A 15130-nucleotide genomic window follows, 5' to 3' on the forward strand; every position below is an offset into this window, starting at 1 on the left:
GCTTGTGACCAATGTGTTTGACCCCGGCCATATTCAGTATCAAGACTAATTTTGTACTGGAACCTTTCCAGTTTCCATGAGCTGCACTGAAGCCTTTGAGCCCAACTTCAAAATGGATGTTGATGGCACAACACTGTTCTGGCAGCCCCTCTGCACAGTTCTGTCCTGCCTGGGACAGTGCACATCCACACTCTCTAATGAAAAGTCTGATCCAGAAAATTTCAACAAACTTTGGAAATACTCTGATTGGTTTTATTAATTTGATATGTTGATTACCAAATACCAACGTAAAAGTGGTGACAAGGATGCAGTAGCCTCTTTCTAAATGAAAATACCTTTTCAAATTGAACAATAAAAAAGACAAACCATGTACTAAGTCTGTTTAATGCAAATATGGGTGTGCAGCTAGCTGCAAACCAGGCATTAAACTGGTTTTTGAACAATGAAAAATCTGGCCACAGTCATTAATTTGCTCCAGATCAATTTTCTCCAAAGAAAACGCATAGAAAATGGGTGGTCCAGGTCACATGTGGAAAGCCGGGCCAAAGGGCCATCAGTGACACAGCATTGTTGTCAAACATCAAACTGGCTTTTTTCTTCCCCAGCAAATTCTCTAAATCCTACCCTTGCTATTCTCTCTTCCCCCTCTGCTTTTCCCCATCTAGCTCCTGCACTCTAGTAAATTGTTTCTTTATTCTTTTGCTTAAAAGCATACCTCAGCACACTATTGTCTGTGGATCAATACGTGCACTCAAACTGGGAGTCATATGCAAAAAAATGAGTATAATGGAAAAACTGATACAGATTAGTAGGAGAATAGTTAATGAAAGCTTTTATTTTACTTTTTATGTTAAGAATAGTCTTATATAAAGAAAAAAATTTCAATATCAGGAAAAAAAATCTTGAAAATGCAAGGTTCCCTTTTAGAAGCAGATTGCTTTAAGGTGAAAATGATTGTAAAGTGATGTCTGTGGTGGACGAGAGTATGCCTGTGTAACCATTGTATGTGACATCTAATCATCTTGTTCAGGGACAAAAGTCACATTTATTAAATGTTCTGTTTATGACTTAAACCCACACAATGTCTGTAAATTCGTAATTAGGATGCAAACCTCTAGTATCTATTTACAATAAGATCTGGTCTTGAATAACGATTAGATGTGACACTCAGTATTAAATGTCAATTCTCGGAAAACCTTGTTTTGTGGCTCTCTCACATACCAAAGTTGAAGTAGCACTAAACACATTTTGGTCAATAATTTAGCTTTCTATCTAATGTCCTTGGAAAACAAATGTTTGCAATGGAAACACTGATTTGTCTTCAACAACAGGGTAATGAATGTATCCTTTCAATGGGATTTTTGTTGCAGTCTGAAACACTAGAGGTTAATGTCAAAAGGAATAAGACATGCCAACTAAGGAATGGTTAAGTATTAACCCCCCTCCCCATATTACAGCTATATTTGAAAAAAATCACCCATCATCGATTAGCAGCCTTGTGCTGGGTTACCATAAGTGCAAAGGAGGGCAGCTTTGTTTCCTTACCATTTTGGGGTCTTTCATTCCTATGTTTTTCAGGGCCATCACAGCAGTTGCATGGACCTTGAGGGGCAGATCTGAGGCGCTGGCTGCATATCCTGGCAAAAATTTCTTGATATGCTTGATGCTGGCTGGATGTCCTACATTCCCAAGGGCTTTCAAAGCCAGGGAAATTTCTTCTGTGTTAGATTTGCTCAATACCTCTCCTGCAAAGCCATGAAGTAGCTGAAAAAAGAAAACAAATCTTATGCTGAGTTCAATTCCAGCTTTTATCTATATCCCATCCCCCAGCCTATTCTGAGGTTTGACTTTGATAATTTCAGTTTGTTCAATTCACTTATTTTAAATATTTTCAAATTCTTTTCGTCCTCATGAATAGGACATTTTATTCATAGAACAAGCATAGCCAAGAAAGCTGCAATGAACAGCTTCTTCATCACTATGCCTTAAAGTTATCAAGTAAGATTTTTAAAGCAAAAAGTAATGCCTAGGAGCTAGTTCCCACTGCCTTTCAGCATGAGCTGGGAACCCTGCAATAATGCTGTTTGAGTATCTCTGACTAATGGTTGAAGACAGGTGCAAAAATGCAGATACAGTTAAATTCTTCAGACCCTTAAATAAGATTCTTGAAGATATGGCTAGTGGTAGTGCCCTTAACTTTAGCTGACAGCCATGTTTTATTGTGGATTAATAGCCGGCAATGTGATCATCAGGTCATTTTACAGCCTTTGTCGTAAGCAACTGGATCACACATTTATGTGGCAAGATTAGAAATAGTTGTCTGAAGGCTGAATATGAGAAAAGAACTAAATCCTAATAGAAAACTGTTTTCAGTGCTAAGAAATGGCTCTAAAAAAGAAACCCTGAGATGTTACAGAGTAATTTCAATACAGTTCCCATGTTTTAAAATATCACATCTGAGATCCATTGATGGTGCAGAAACAGTCCGTTTGATATTACTAATCGAATGAATGGACATTTGAAATGCATTGAATAAGCCTGTACAGTCATTTGCTTTGGGAAAGAATTTCCATTCCTTGGCACTGGGCTTAGATTTAATTAGCCCAAGAGCATTGGTGGCAGTCGTAACACAGGAGATGCACGTAGGAATGTCAGCCACGCCTGTGTACTACAAGAAAAAAATCATGGCAGGCACACAATGTATTGGGAACACCCAGCTCTTACTGGGGATGGTGGACTGACCAGTGTCGAAGACTGAAAACACCTATTTCTCTTTCCATCATTGGCTGGGTGGCTGGCCTCTGTAAACCATGACATGCATCTCTAGGACAGGAAAATGTTATTTACTGACTTTTTAAGTTGTTTTCAGGCCTGCTGATAAAAAGCAGTGCAGGACAGGGAGGGTATTACTATTACTAAAAGCTTATAGTCTATGTGGATGACTGGGCTCTGCTTCTGGCTGAGAAATGGCAGGGCTACATGACTTTAGGCAAAAACCTGGGCTTTTGTGTCACTTAGTTTATTTACAAGTATATATAAGTACCTATATTTAAAGTGTTTCAGAGCAGTGCCATGGGACTTCATTAATAATTGGCAATAAAGCACTCAGAGATACTCGGATAGAAAGTGCTATGAATTATATGCTTCTTCCTCTCACTCTCTTTCGTGTGTTAATCTAAAGATAAAAATGCTGTATTTAACCAACTGGGGTTCCTTTCCCCAAAGGAAACACTGTAGTGAAGTGAAATATAGGTTTCTGAATAATGAAGAAAGAACTCAAGGCTTAATTTTTCTTTTAAACGATAAATAAAAATGTGGTTACCTGGAGACATTCAGAGCAGGAGTCTGATGAAGAGCACTGTTTGTGGCATAGTGACGCGTAGCTGAGATGGCAAACCTTTCCAAGTACAGTACTTGAGCGCGGGCAATGTTTTTTCACGATGAGCTGGGGAGAAAGCAGTTGTTCGTTACCACCATTAATGAAGAGCAACAATATTAAAAAATATGTTTCTGCCAAATGCAAGGCAAACCCAGACTTTTGATATTTTTGTATCGATGGATTTATAGTTAATCAGTGGATATTACTGTATTTGAAAATGCAATTGTAAAGTAATTCCAAGTAACATCTGGAAGGCAGATCTGTTGCTTTTATAGTGTTTCAGATTTAAATTTGGCATAGGCTGTAATCCAAAGGGAGGAAATCACCCAGTTATGGAACGGAAAAACACATTTTATTCAAGAAACATTCATCATTGTTTTATAATTGCCTCAGCTATAGGTACAAAAAATTCGAGATACATTGTGAATGGATCTCAGTACTTTGGGCAGACAGGAATATTTTGTATAAAAGTAGGAGCTGACAGGAGGCACCAGCCCACTGTTTCCTTGAGTGGGAAGCAGAGCATTACTGCACAGTAACAGCTGAGCTGTCATGGCTTTTAGAGGGCAAAACTCTGGTCTGAGATACGTGGTCTCTACCTAGGGTAGGCAGAGAAAAGTTCCTGCATCCAAGGCAAGAGTTAGACCCTGCAGAAGAGGGAAAAATTGTAAAAATTGTTAGACTTTCTCCTACGTGGGCTCCACATTGGCATAATTCCCTTAATTTCGTTAAATCTGCTCCAATTTATACCCATCCTGCTAGGTCAATCAGGACGAATACAGGATATAACAAATATGTATTTCTTACTCCCTAGTCTTTGTAGACACTCAGTTAGAGATCTAATCTGATGTAACTATAAAGTACATTTGAACAAAAGGAGACTAGAAACCATTGTTTGCAGCAATAACCTCTGTCACTCAGGGGTATTTTATTCTTTCTTTCCTGTTTCATTCTGGATTCATTTTTGTTCTTTTGATTTGCATTCTCCTCCCGTAAGACAGTCAGGAAATAAACTCCTTTCAGCCTCACTAGAGGATATAAAACCTTTGTATTTCCAAAGCCTTTGCAATCTTGTCAAAGGAATAAATACGACAGATGCTAAAATCAGTAAAGAGCAATTTGAGAGTGTTTAGAGAATCCTACTGTTGCTTCCTCCATCACATCCCGTGTTGGTGTGCTTGAGTGCAGAGCCACAAGCACCGTCTGAGCTGCTTCCCAGTTGGTGAGTTCTTGCCTTTCCATTTTACGCCTCAAGAACCTGAGTGCACGGTGACTGGCAACTGCAGGAATTATATCCAAAATGTAGCGCCTGTAACGGGAAAGGCAAGAACTTTTTTCCAGATCTGCATTTGAACATAGTCATTCCAGATGGTCTCCAACAGAGTTTGTCAGCAGAGGAATCGCCATTTGTATTGCTTGTACCTGTACGCTGGCCGACTGGAGAACTGCTTCCACACTGATTCATAATTCTCCTCGTTTGCTGCACGGAAGAGGTGCACAAGCTTGAGGGCTTTTGCTGGTGCATCGCTGGAAAGCTGTTCAGATGTGGTCTCTACTAGGTCTTGCAGGCTTTCCTCTATCTGCAGGAAGATTAAAATGCACAAAGCTCACATGCATTGTTTTTCACATGCATGGACTCCAACCTCCAACAAAGAGTCTGTCCTGTGGCTGAACTTTACCTGGCTTTCCACATTTTTTATTCTGAATAAGTGGACAGGAAGCTGAAGCAATTCACTGCCAAACTGGTACTGAAGTGATCCACGATTCTGGAATTCTTTTGGTGGGACCTCTGCCATGTGCTTTTGCACGTCAGTCAAAGCAAGTTTCTGCCTGGAACGGAGGAACCCAGGGAGATAACATTACAAGATGCAGGGTACAAAATAAAAAGAGAACAATGTTTCTGCCTCCCTGCATTGCAATGCGACTACAATTGTTTCAAAAGGGTTATGTTATTGAGGGGCAAACAGATACATTTGGACATGATGCTCAGCACCGTACTCTGAGAAGGTGTGTACTTACACAGCAGGGTTCAGATCAAAGCCAGCCTTTGCCTTCCTTTGGGAATAACATGGCTTAAGAATTTAAGGAAGAAGTGGGAGGTGAGAAGCTGTGGCCTGAAGAAGATCACAGGAACTGTGTGTTGTGTCTTAAGCAGTAAATTAAGGATTAGGGAAAAATAAGAGATGGGAAACTTTTTTAGAAATTATCACTTAATTTAAACCTTTTAAGAAGTTCATAAAAGCTCGTACATGTCTGTGCCTCCTGCAAGCTTCAAAAAGAATTGAAAATTGTTAGATACAACAAGAAATGCTACAATATTTTTACTTGCGCTATTACAATTCTCTCCCAATTTTGCCTGGCAAGCTGAATGTCCTGGGGACTGCAGAAGATAAAAGATTCTCATGAAGTTTCAGATTGGATTTCCCAAACAAATAGGGCCAGATAAATTCAGGATTAGTCTTCGGAAAGGTACTCAAGTTTTTGGAAACTGTTCAAGGAGCACCAAACCTTCATCCTTTGTTATTAAGAATAATTCCAATGAGAGACCGTCTTTGTAAATATTTTCTATCTTTGCTACATTTTGTAGCAAAATGCATCCTATCCCAGCATTTATGTTCAAAATAGGTCGTTTAGGACACTATAATAAAGTTAGGCATTTGTACTGAAAAACTAAAAACATTCCAAAAGCAATATTGTTGTACTACACGGTATCTCAAAATCTCTGTAGAAAATTGGCGTGTTTATTTTGGAATCTCTACGATGATCTTCTGTATCATTTCTATCTGCTCCTTCCATGTGGATTGCAGAGAACTGCTGCAGAAAATAGCATATAACTGCTTTGCAGACAAGACACTGGAATTTGAATAGAAATTGCTACAGAATCAGCAGAGATTTTTTGTCTCTTGAAATTTTATACAATATTATTGAAAGGGCATTTGGGTCAGAAAGTATAACACCAGGTACACTTGGACAGATTTAACTGCCCCTTCCAGAACATGATGAATCTATTATGTCTTCATCTTCATCATTTTGGGAAGAGATATTATCTGCCTAGAATAGATGGGAAAATGTTATATTCCAAAGAGAAGAGCAAATGAATACTAAGTTAGGATTAAAATGGTGAAACAATAGTAAAACCTCTCTTGGCTTTGAAAGGTGCTGCAAGAGGCTTATGCTGAACAGGTCTGAAAACTCAGCTCCAAATGTTTTAAGTCCTTGATGTTAGATTTTACTTTCTTTCTTTCTTTCTTTTTTTTTTGTTTTTTTTTTTTTACACAGAAAGTGCATTGTAGAAATAACTTCTGAAAACTTCTGACATACCCACATCTTCCCAGCTATCTTATATTTGGCCCCATCTGTTGGACAATGCAAAAGATCTAGAGAAAATGGGGAAAAGTGAAGGCACTACCTTTTCTGGGGGCTCAACACCTCAGGAAGAGCAGTAAGGAAGACAGTTTATGTAGGCTTGCAGAAGGAGAGTTTAAATCAGCAAAAGTCATTGGCTGCAGACTAATGCTCACTCACAGCAACCTATAATTTGATAAAAGCACTACAGTTGTACCTATCTTCACCTTGATTGCATGAGATGGTAAAGCCAGTTTCACCTTTACTGTTGTCTTTTTGAACATGTTCATCATATTAATGAAGTTAATCAGTGATTTATTGACATGAACTTTCTGATGTTGCAGTTTCCAAAAGTGTACATTGTACCAATAGATTCTTCCAAAAGCTAATGGAGCAATGCAAGATTACAGCAGCTGGTGTGGGATTGAGGTATATCTTCTGTACAGTGACCTTTATGCAAAAAGCCTTGGCTACAGAGTCCATCACTAAAGCAGGTAACTAAAAATTTTTTCAATACATGACTTTGAAGCAGATGAAAAAGTTTTCAAACACTGAAATTCTGGGGGCTTGAACTAAAAGTGAACAGGGGTTTAATTTCTTAGACAACCATCTTCTCATTTTGCCCCAAACTTGTTTAAGAAATATGCAAAATTTGCTGTGGAAAAGCGAATACATTTTATATGCTTTGTGCCCAATCTTTTTGCAATAAACCCCAATTTCCTATCAAGAAACTGTTTTGATGGGAGATTTGCAAGCAGCCCACTGTACTTAGGAAGTATATAGGAATCCGAAGTCCTATCTAGGTTTCTTGTGAACTAGTCTCCAGGGTCTCTTACTCCATTATTATTTTCCAGGGAACTCTTTTTCAGTGAGTAACTGTCTTTCAAAGTATTTTACTGCAAATATATTAGTTCACAATTTTTCAGATGGAATTACATTTGTTTTGGCTTTTATGACATAAATCAAATATCCCTGAGAAATAAAATAGTCAAACCCTGCCAAGTTTAGCTAACAAAATTTGGATAGTGATGTGCATGTTTCAGATTTACAACTAGCAGTGAAGGTTGTTTTTATGAACTGTTTGGGATTTTATGTAATTAAATACTGGCAAGCCATAGGCTGTGGAAGTAAAGGATTTATTTCAGTTATGGAGTTTGACCAGATTACTGAGATGCTGTGTTAGTTGCTGAATTAAAGGCATATGTACTGTACCTTGCTTCTACTATAGCATTTCCTCCTGTTATCTCATTGAAGGGTGCAAACTGGTGGATTTCCTCAACATCAGCTTGTGTAATTACAGCTTCATTACGTGTATATTTAATTTTGTAATTGTAAGTAGCAGTTGCCCGGGAATTCTTATTTCTCTTTATAATATAAAAAAGCAAAGAAACAAAGAAAATAGAAAGTCATTGAACTTCTAAATTCTGTGACTAGAAGCTATTACATCACCCACTTCAACCCACTTATTTTCCAGGGCTGTTTTGTTCATTGTCCATATGAGCACTTTATGTGAATTCTGTGTGCACGCTTCCATGGGAGAGGTCAGGCACAATGCCTGGCTCCGTTACTTTTACTGCTAAGAAGTGTTAGCTGGTTTTTCCCTTTCCCGAATATAAGTAATTGGTTATTCCCTTGAGAAGGAGACACGTTTTCTGAGGAGAGCAGCAGTATAAGCCACACGTTTTCTTATTTCAAAGACAGGTTTATAATAAGATGCAGCAGTACCTATCTTGAATAGCAGAAACTGGACATCATGACTATCTTTTTTACTCAACAGGGTAGATGAATTAACTCATGCTGATAATTAATGGGTTCCAAGCCAGCTAGTTTAAGCTAGTTGAAGTGTGTCTGCAGCACATGAGGGTGCAGCACAGACCTCTGCTGCTCTGTGGATCTGATTTTCTTACAGAAAGAAAATGATAACTAGATACAGAAGATCTGACTCTTCTCTCATTTTAAGCGTAACAAAGCAAGAGGTAATGTGGATGCAAAATGGCTCCCTGTATATGAATATAAAATATATACACGTAATACCACTCTAATTTACCTGCTGGCAGGTCTGGCACGGATGAGTGTATGCTGAACCTGTGACCACTTCAACTTTCTCTTCACAACTGTTCAGGTCCTTGGATTTGGTCACATAGACTAAGTTTGCCCTCTTGTTTTCCTGGATTGTGTACGTTGTGTTGCAAATACCTTCAATCCCAGCCTGGCAAAAATGAGAATGTGATCAGAGAACTTCACCCCTACACAAAACTTCATCAACTCCCCACACAGGCTTTCCTGTTTAATTGTGTATTTTCGAAATTCCTGATAGAAATGAATGCTTTTTTATTTATGCTACTCTCCAGAAGCAAAATTGGGATGATCACTAATTTTATCTCTTTTTTTACATGTACAGGTTTCCAGTAAGCCAAATCAGAGCTTCACTGAGAGAACTAAAATTCTCAAGAGTTTCACTGAGACAGGATTTGGAGCCTCAGAAAAGGTGAGTAACAATTTCCAGTTAGAGCTGTCAATTATGAAATACGATTTAAGGAATATTAATAAAAACTGCCAAAATAATTTGATCAGTCAGAATAAAATCTCAACAGAAAAGTATTTTAAGGTTGGAGATGACATTCTGCCCTTAAAATTTGCTTTTATAGACAGCTTATAAATGCCTATGGAACAGGCCTTGCAATATCAGATGATCTGTCACAATATGAACAGCAATAATTAAAAAGAATTTCAGGATAGCAGAGTTTTGATTGTGGGTTTTCTTGAGTTCACAGTTTTAGCTCAGATCTTCAATAATATTTCAAGCATATATATTTATAAGATCTCTTAAATCTCCTCAGTCAGTGAGGAGATTTTTGGAGAGGAAAATATTTGATTGCATTTTAGGAGGAAGGGTTATTTTCATGATTTTTTTTATTGTTATTGATAGCATAGCCACTCCAGAAAGCAGCTCTGGGCTATGTCAGAACAGCAAAATGGTCATGTGGTGGTCAGGAGGCAAGACATACCCGCTTCATCTTTAGCTTAACAGTATTCCTGAAGACACTGTGGCTTCGGTAAGGGCTAGAAATAAGAATTACCCAAGCTTTCTGAAAGACTTGTAGTCTGCAAAAACAGGCGTGGGGCTCCTCTGCAGACTGCAGGGTGTGGTAGAGACATCTAGACTTTAAATGGGAATGTCCAGCCCACCGGTCTCAGTGGGATGGAATAGCCTCCTGCCTAGCTGGACTTTCTAGCTGCGTGCAGCTCACAGCTAGCTCAGATACCATTACCCTACACCCTGCAAGATGTGATGTAGTCTTTCCCAGGTTAGTCCTTTAAACCTCTCTGAAGCTCAGATTTTGGGACTAATAATGCTTATCTTCCTTTACAGAGTGACTTGAGATTGTCAAGCAAGGGTGCCAATGTTCATTAATCAGCTGGTGTGTGAGAAAAGCAAAGAAAACTTGGAAACGATTCTAGGAGGTGAAGTCACATATATTTCTCAGCAGCGAGAAGTAGGACATATTGCTAACTGAATTAGAAAGAATGAAGATGTAAAACCAGATATGAGAAAATAGCACTGCAGAACATGCGACACCACCCCCCGGGTTTTTATGTTGAACAAGCAGCGTGAATATATAAATCATGTAGTTTCTTTCCCAGAAACAACTCTACTTACATAAAAATAAATTTTTAAAAAATTAAAGTTACTCCAGTCTGCATTTTCAATAAAAATAACATGAAAATATAATAATTTCAAGGTTTTTGCTGATCTCTGAATCGAATGTAGTCTAATCAATGTAAATATGATTTCGCAAAAACTAAACACATTGCAATTTCTGTGGTGAATAGTAATATCAGATGATTTACCTTGACTAAGATATTAAAACCTGAAAAACAGTGGAAATTCCAATAGAGCATCAGCTGCAACTGTCAAAGCTATTACAGTAATGTCATGGCATATATACTGTTTTCCTCCTAAAAGAGGAGCTGGAAGAGATTGAAGTATATATGATTGGTAAAAAAGTCAAATTACTGTTATTTTAGCTTTAAGTATGCTTAAGCTTCTTTTAATACAATATTCAAATTTTATGTAGGCTTCAGCTTTCACAGGAGTTTACTTTCTCTAGAATCACAAGCCAGATTTTCTAAGGGTCTAATACTGAAAATGCATTTTCTGACATGATTAAAAATCTGCTATTCGGTTGTCCTGTTTAGCTACAGCTCCATCAGATTTTGTCCCATAAGAACAACTTAATCATGATTGCCCAGGCTTAGGTGTTTCTTTTTAGTGAAGGTTATGTCAAGTTTCTGAATTCAGAAAATGTGGTAGAAGAATCTGAAGAGAAGGCTTATCCTTTTACAAAGTGACCACAATGGCCAAAACAAAAATCTCACCTCCTGTAAGCTGTATGAATGCTGCATCTTCTTTATACTTAGCTCCAGCACATTCAGAATCCCTCTGTAGATGTTCAGACCATCATCCGAGACAGAATCAGGAGCCATAAGGTTTCCAACATGGCCATTGCTATACTCAAACTTGATGGGATTACTAAGTTGCCCGGTTAGTACCTGGGTCAGTTTGAGTGATCGAGAGAATGAGCTTGTAGGCCAGACACCATTGTACTCTGCTGCTTCAATTGAGTGAATCTAGAACAAAAGGGGAATATAATTCCTCTTTAATTTTTTAGTTAACTTTTTTCAATGCATATAAGCATATAGAGCTTTACTCATGTCAAAAATAGACTTCTAAATAACGCAAAGCCTCTTCAAAGCGAAAACTTAAAAGTTGTCATTTAACATAGCTAGTATTGATATACTTATTTCCACATACAAAAGAGACTAATGCAAATGACTGTGATATTTCCACAGTCACTGCACTCTGCTCTGTTTTGTAGATAATCCATATTGCCAAAGGTTGACTTGTATGAAGAAATGAGCCAGAGAAGAGCCGCATGAAGCAGGTTGCTACCCAAAAGTAGTATGGAAGATCTGCAGGAAATTGCAGGAGAAAGTTAATGTTGCATAAAGCATCATTAACTCCTGTTGTGAACTCTGTCGTCTCCCTCTCTGGGGTCACAGAGCACAGACAGCAGTCAGAAACTAATAACGACATGGCCGCCGGGCCAGCCAGATAGTCATAATTAGTTTGAGCAGTGGAGAGCAGTACAAAAATTGCCCTTCCCTCCATGTTTTGCTGTGGAGCTGAAGGCTCAGGCACTGCCCCCAACCCCACTCTGCACTTCACACCCCAGCCTCAACCTGGGGCACATCCAAGCAAGTAGAAAGTTGTGCTAAACTATGCATAACTCGAATGATTCCTACCCCATGGGAATGGGTCATGTTTAGCTTAGTTTCTCAGAGGACCCTTCCCTTCTATATATTTTGACAATTTAAAGAGACTTTTCTCTGACGCCTCAGGCTGGCGATGTGATGCAAGATGCGGATTAATTTCTCAAAAAGCCACACTAACTAAATCCTCATACGGCAAATCGCTGGAGACTGCACTTTCATATTTATTTTTGTTATTGTTGGTGGAGATCACTGCCAACCCCAGTAACTGAAGCTTACCGAAGAGGCTGTTAGGGAGCAAATCCCTCACGCTGCCTCTTGGACATGCTTCTGGCATATTGCAGGTTTGGGACTGCTCTGCAGGGTCAGGGCAAAGTAGTTTTCCCCAGCCCTTGGGGCCAGTCGGGACTTACGCTGTCTGCTAGGTTTTGAACACAGCTGGCAATTCTGACTTGTGGGTTTGTGATGAAAAAATTGTCAGCTGGAAAGCACCCAGGGAACACGGCTTTTTGCTCGGGCTGAATGCGAACTAGTAGGCTACAGATGAAAGATTAATTCCCTGAACCATCACTCCGAACTGTCTAATTTAAATATAACAGCAGCAAAATAAACTTTTCCCAGAGCAGAAGGGAATAAATGTATCGTTACCTTTTGCTCAGAACTTGCCCCAAAATCTTGTGATTTTCTTTTTCTTTACTCTTTTTTTTTTTTTTTTTTCTTGCCTGCAATTCTTTCTGTATTTGTTTTTGAAACAGAAACTTTCTTCCAAATGCACGAGGGCAGGTGAAGTGGTTTGGAAGGTTTTAGGGAACAGGAGTCAATTTTTGGGGGAGACTCACCCTGACACTCGAAGAGCTGTTTCAGCAGGAATGGGGGAGGATGCGGGGTGAAGACAAGACTGCTTCTGCCTCCTCTCTGCCAGAGAAGCCTTCTACTCACCAGTACAGACGTGGCCCTTATTTCCTTGCTTTTTTGCAAAAAAATCCAGCCATTTGCAAAGGTCATGGAAAAGCAATGTTTCCTGTCTAGATCTATTATAATTTGAACTTATAAAAATACCTAGTAACAGAAGGCTAATTCAGGCTGGAGGGCTACAGCATTTACAAGCATTTATCACACAGTCGCCAGTCTTTTTAATCTGCAGTTTTCAATTTTCCAAATAAAAGCTTTTAAAAAGATGATTTTTTCTTCCACATATACCCAAGACTAAGTGGAGTTTGTGTAAAGCAATTGAGGAGTGTGTTTCAATACATTCATTAGAAGCACGTATAGGCTTCTGTTAAAGGCAAAAGTGTTTCTCACATAATCAGAACTCTTAGTAATTACTCAGCATGCAGTAAAAATATACAATTGAGGATGACAAAGAATGTCATTTGGGACCCTGCAGAAAAAGAAGCCACCAGATGACATTAATTATGCTAAATATTGAATCACATCCAGCTACTGTCGCATGTTTTATTGACTTTCGTTTGCTGGTTACGAAATCAGTTGATTAAATAATCCTAGGTTGTACAGTTTGGAACAATTGGATTGATCCAGTAATAAATTATTGTGCATTTCAAATTACATTCCATTGTCTCCCTGACCACAAAGCAGAAGAAATCCTTCAAGCCCAAGGTTGGCTTGAGCTGAGAATTACCTGGCAAAGTGCAAATAGAATTTAGGGCACTGCATAAAAAATAATAGTGTTAGTTACATTCTCCCTGAGTAAGCACAACACATGATGAAACTTAATTACTTCCGAAAAGCTTAGAAAAGAAGTCAAGTATGAAGAGAATTTTACCTTTCAAATTGAATACATTTTCTTACCCTAATAAGACAAAGTTTTGGCCCAATACCACTAATTTCCACTTTACTTTTTATTCTTATTCCAGCTCTTGCAAGTCCTTTCTCTGGAAGTCCACTGAGAAGCACACTTTCATAATTAAACGTATAAACCTTGTTTTCACTGAAATCGGGTTCTGCAAAGAAATGGTTCCCATAAAATATTACCAAGACTGTACAGAACATGTTAAAGTACCTGTATTAGAATGTATGGAACAAAAAAGATGAATTTGTTCATTTTTGTATTGCACCTGAACAAAATTAGCTGTTGTAAAATTAAATTAAACATTGATATACTTTTCAGATTCTATTTTGAATTTCACTCATTATAATTATATTAGCTGATAGGAAAATTACTTACGGTAATTAAGATGCTGGCTCCCTGAAAGAGAAGGGGAAAAAAAGAGTAATGAAATGACAAAGCAAAAAAAAAAAAACCCACCCCAAAATGTTAATGTATTTTAGTATGAAAGGCTATATCTCATCTTGTACATATGGCATAACTCTTTCTAATTAGCTTTACTTCTAGTTCAGCGCATAACCAAAAGCCTTTTTTCCCTAAACAACAAAAAAGTTGTCATAATTTTTTCTATAAAATGTTAAAGTTCATGTTTGTAAGTGAACTATATTTAGATTCTGAAACCTTTTTCTGAACCTATTATTTTAAATTCATCAAAGCAGACAAGTTACTTACCCACCAGGGTTAAAACCAGGGCTAATATCAAGCCCCGCATGATGGGGATAAAGTAAAGGTGAACATGCTGGGTTCTCTTTTATAAAGGTATGTGCTATCACATGTTTCTTTTGGCATGTTGGTTTGACAAATAAGAGTATTTTAGAATGTGTATTGATCAATCAAAGACCAAACATTTCTGAGGTCATGAATGCTGACAACTTCAAATCACCTCACCATTTCAATGTACTTTCTATGTGAAACAGATTTCATTTTCAAAATATCTTGCTTATTTTTTTCCCCAATTTCTCCACATTGTAGCTAGATAGTAAAACAATAATTAAAATTTAAAATTAAATCAAAATAGTTCCTTAATCATAACTGAAATTATTTAGCTTTTCTCCAGTCATGTCTTCAATCTCCTGATAATTTGCTCTTGCTGAGGGTCACAGCTTTGGAGACATACCTTGCTCTGTCACACTGAAACTCTACTTTTAGAGGAGAATTTGTGATCGATTTCCTAGATTCAGGATTGAGATATGCTAGACCTCATAGACATACAATGAGAAACTGTCTTTCCATGGTATCTACCACGGCTGTCTTTCCAAGCATATCTTGTTACCCATACCTGGAAA

At 38.1% G+C, this 15130-nt stretch overlaps 1 protein-coding gene across 1 annotated transcript in view; it reads right to left on the minus strand.

Moving 5' to 3' along the window:
• Nucleotides 1-14556, minus strand: part of LOC104037286 (vitellogenin-1-like) — a 45332-nt gene extending 30776 nt beyond the window's left edge. The window contains exons 1-11 of the mRNA XM_075711394.1: nucleotides 14517-14556; nucleotides 14184-14204; nucleotides 13808-13959; nucleotides 11105-11356; nucleotides 8772-8933; nucleotides 7937-8088; nucleotides 5059-5209; nucleotides 4802-4959; nucleotides 4523-4688; nucleotides 3323-3445; nucleotides 1546-1764 (exon numbers count right to left, since the gene is read on the minus strand). Coding sequence (XP_075567509.1) covers nucleotides 1546-1764; nucleotides 3323-3445; nucleotides 4523-4688; nucleotides 4802-4959; nucleotides 5059-5209; nucleotides 7937-8088; nucleotides 8772-8933; nucleotides 11105-11356; nucleotides 13808-13959; nucleotides 14184-14204; nucleotides 14517-14556 — 1596 coding nt within the window. The remainder of the gene's footprint in view (nucleotides 1-1545; nucleotides 1765-3322; nucleotides 3446-4522; nucleotides 4689-4801; nucleotides 4960-5058; nucleotides 5210-7936; nucleotides 8089-8771; nucleotides 8934-11104; nucleotides 11357-13807; nucleotides 13960-14183; nucleotides 14205-14516) is intronic.
• Nucleotides 14557-15130: the final 574 nt, after the last annotated feature.

Source organism: Pelecanus crispus, chromosome 5 (assembly GCF_030463565.1).
Source record: "Pelecanus crispus isolate bPelCri1 chromosome 5, bPelCri1.pri, whole genome shotgun sequence".
In the NCBI taxonomy this organism is placed as follows: Eukaryota; Metazoa; Chordata; class Aves; order Pelecaniformes; family Pelecanidae; genus Pelecanus; species Pelecanus crispus.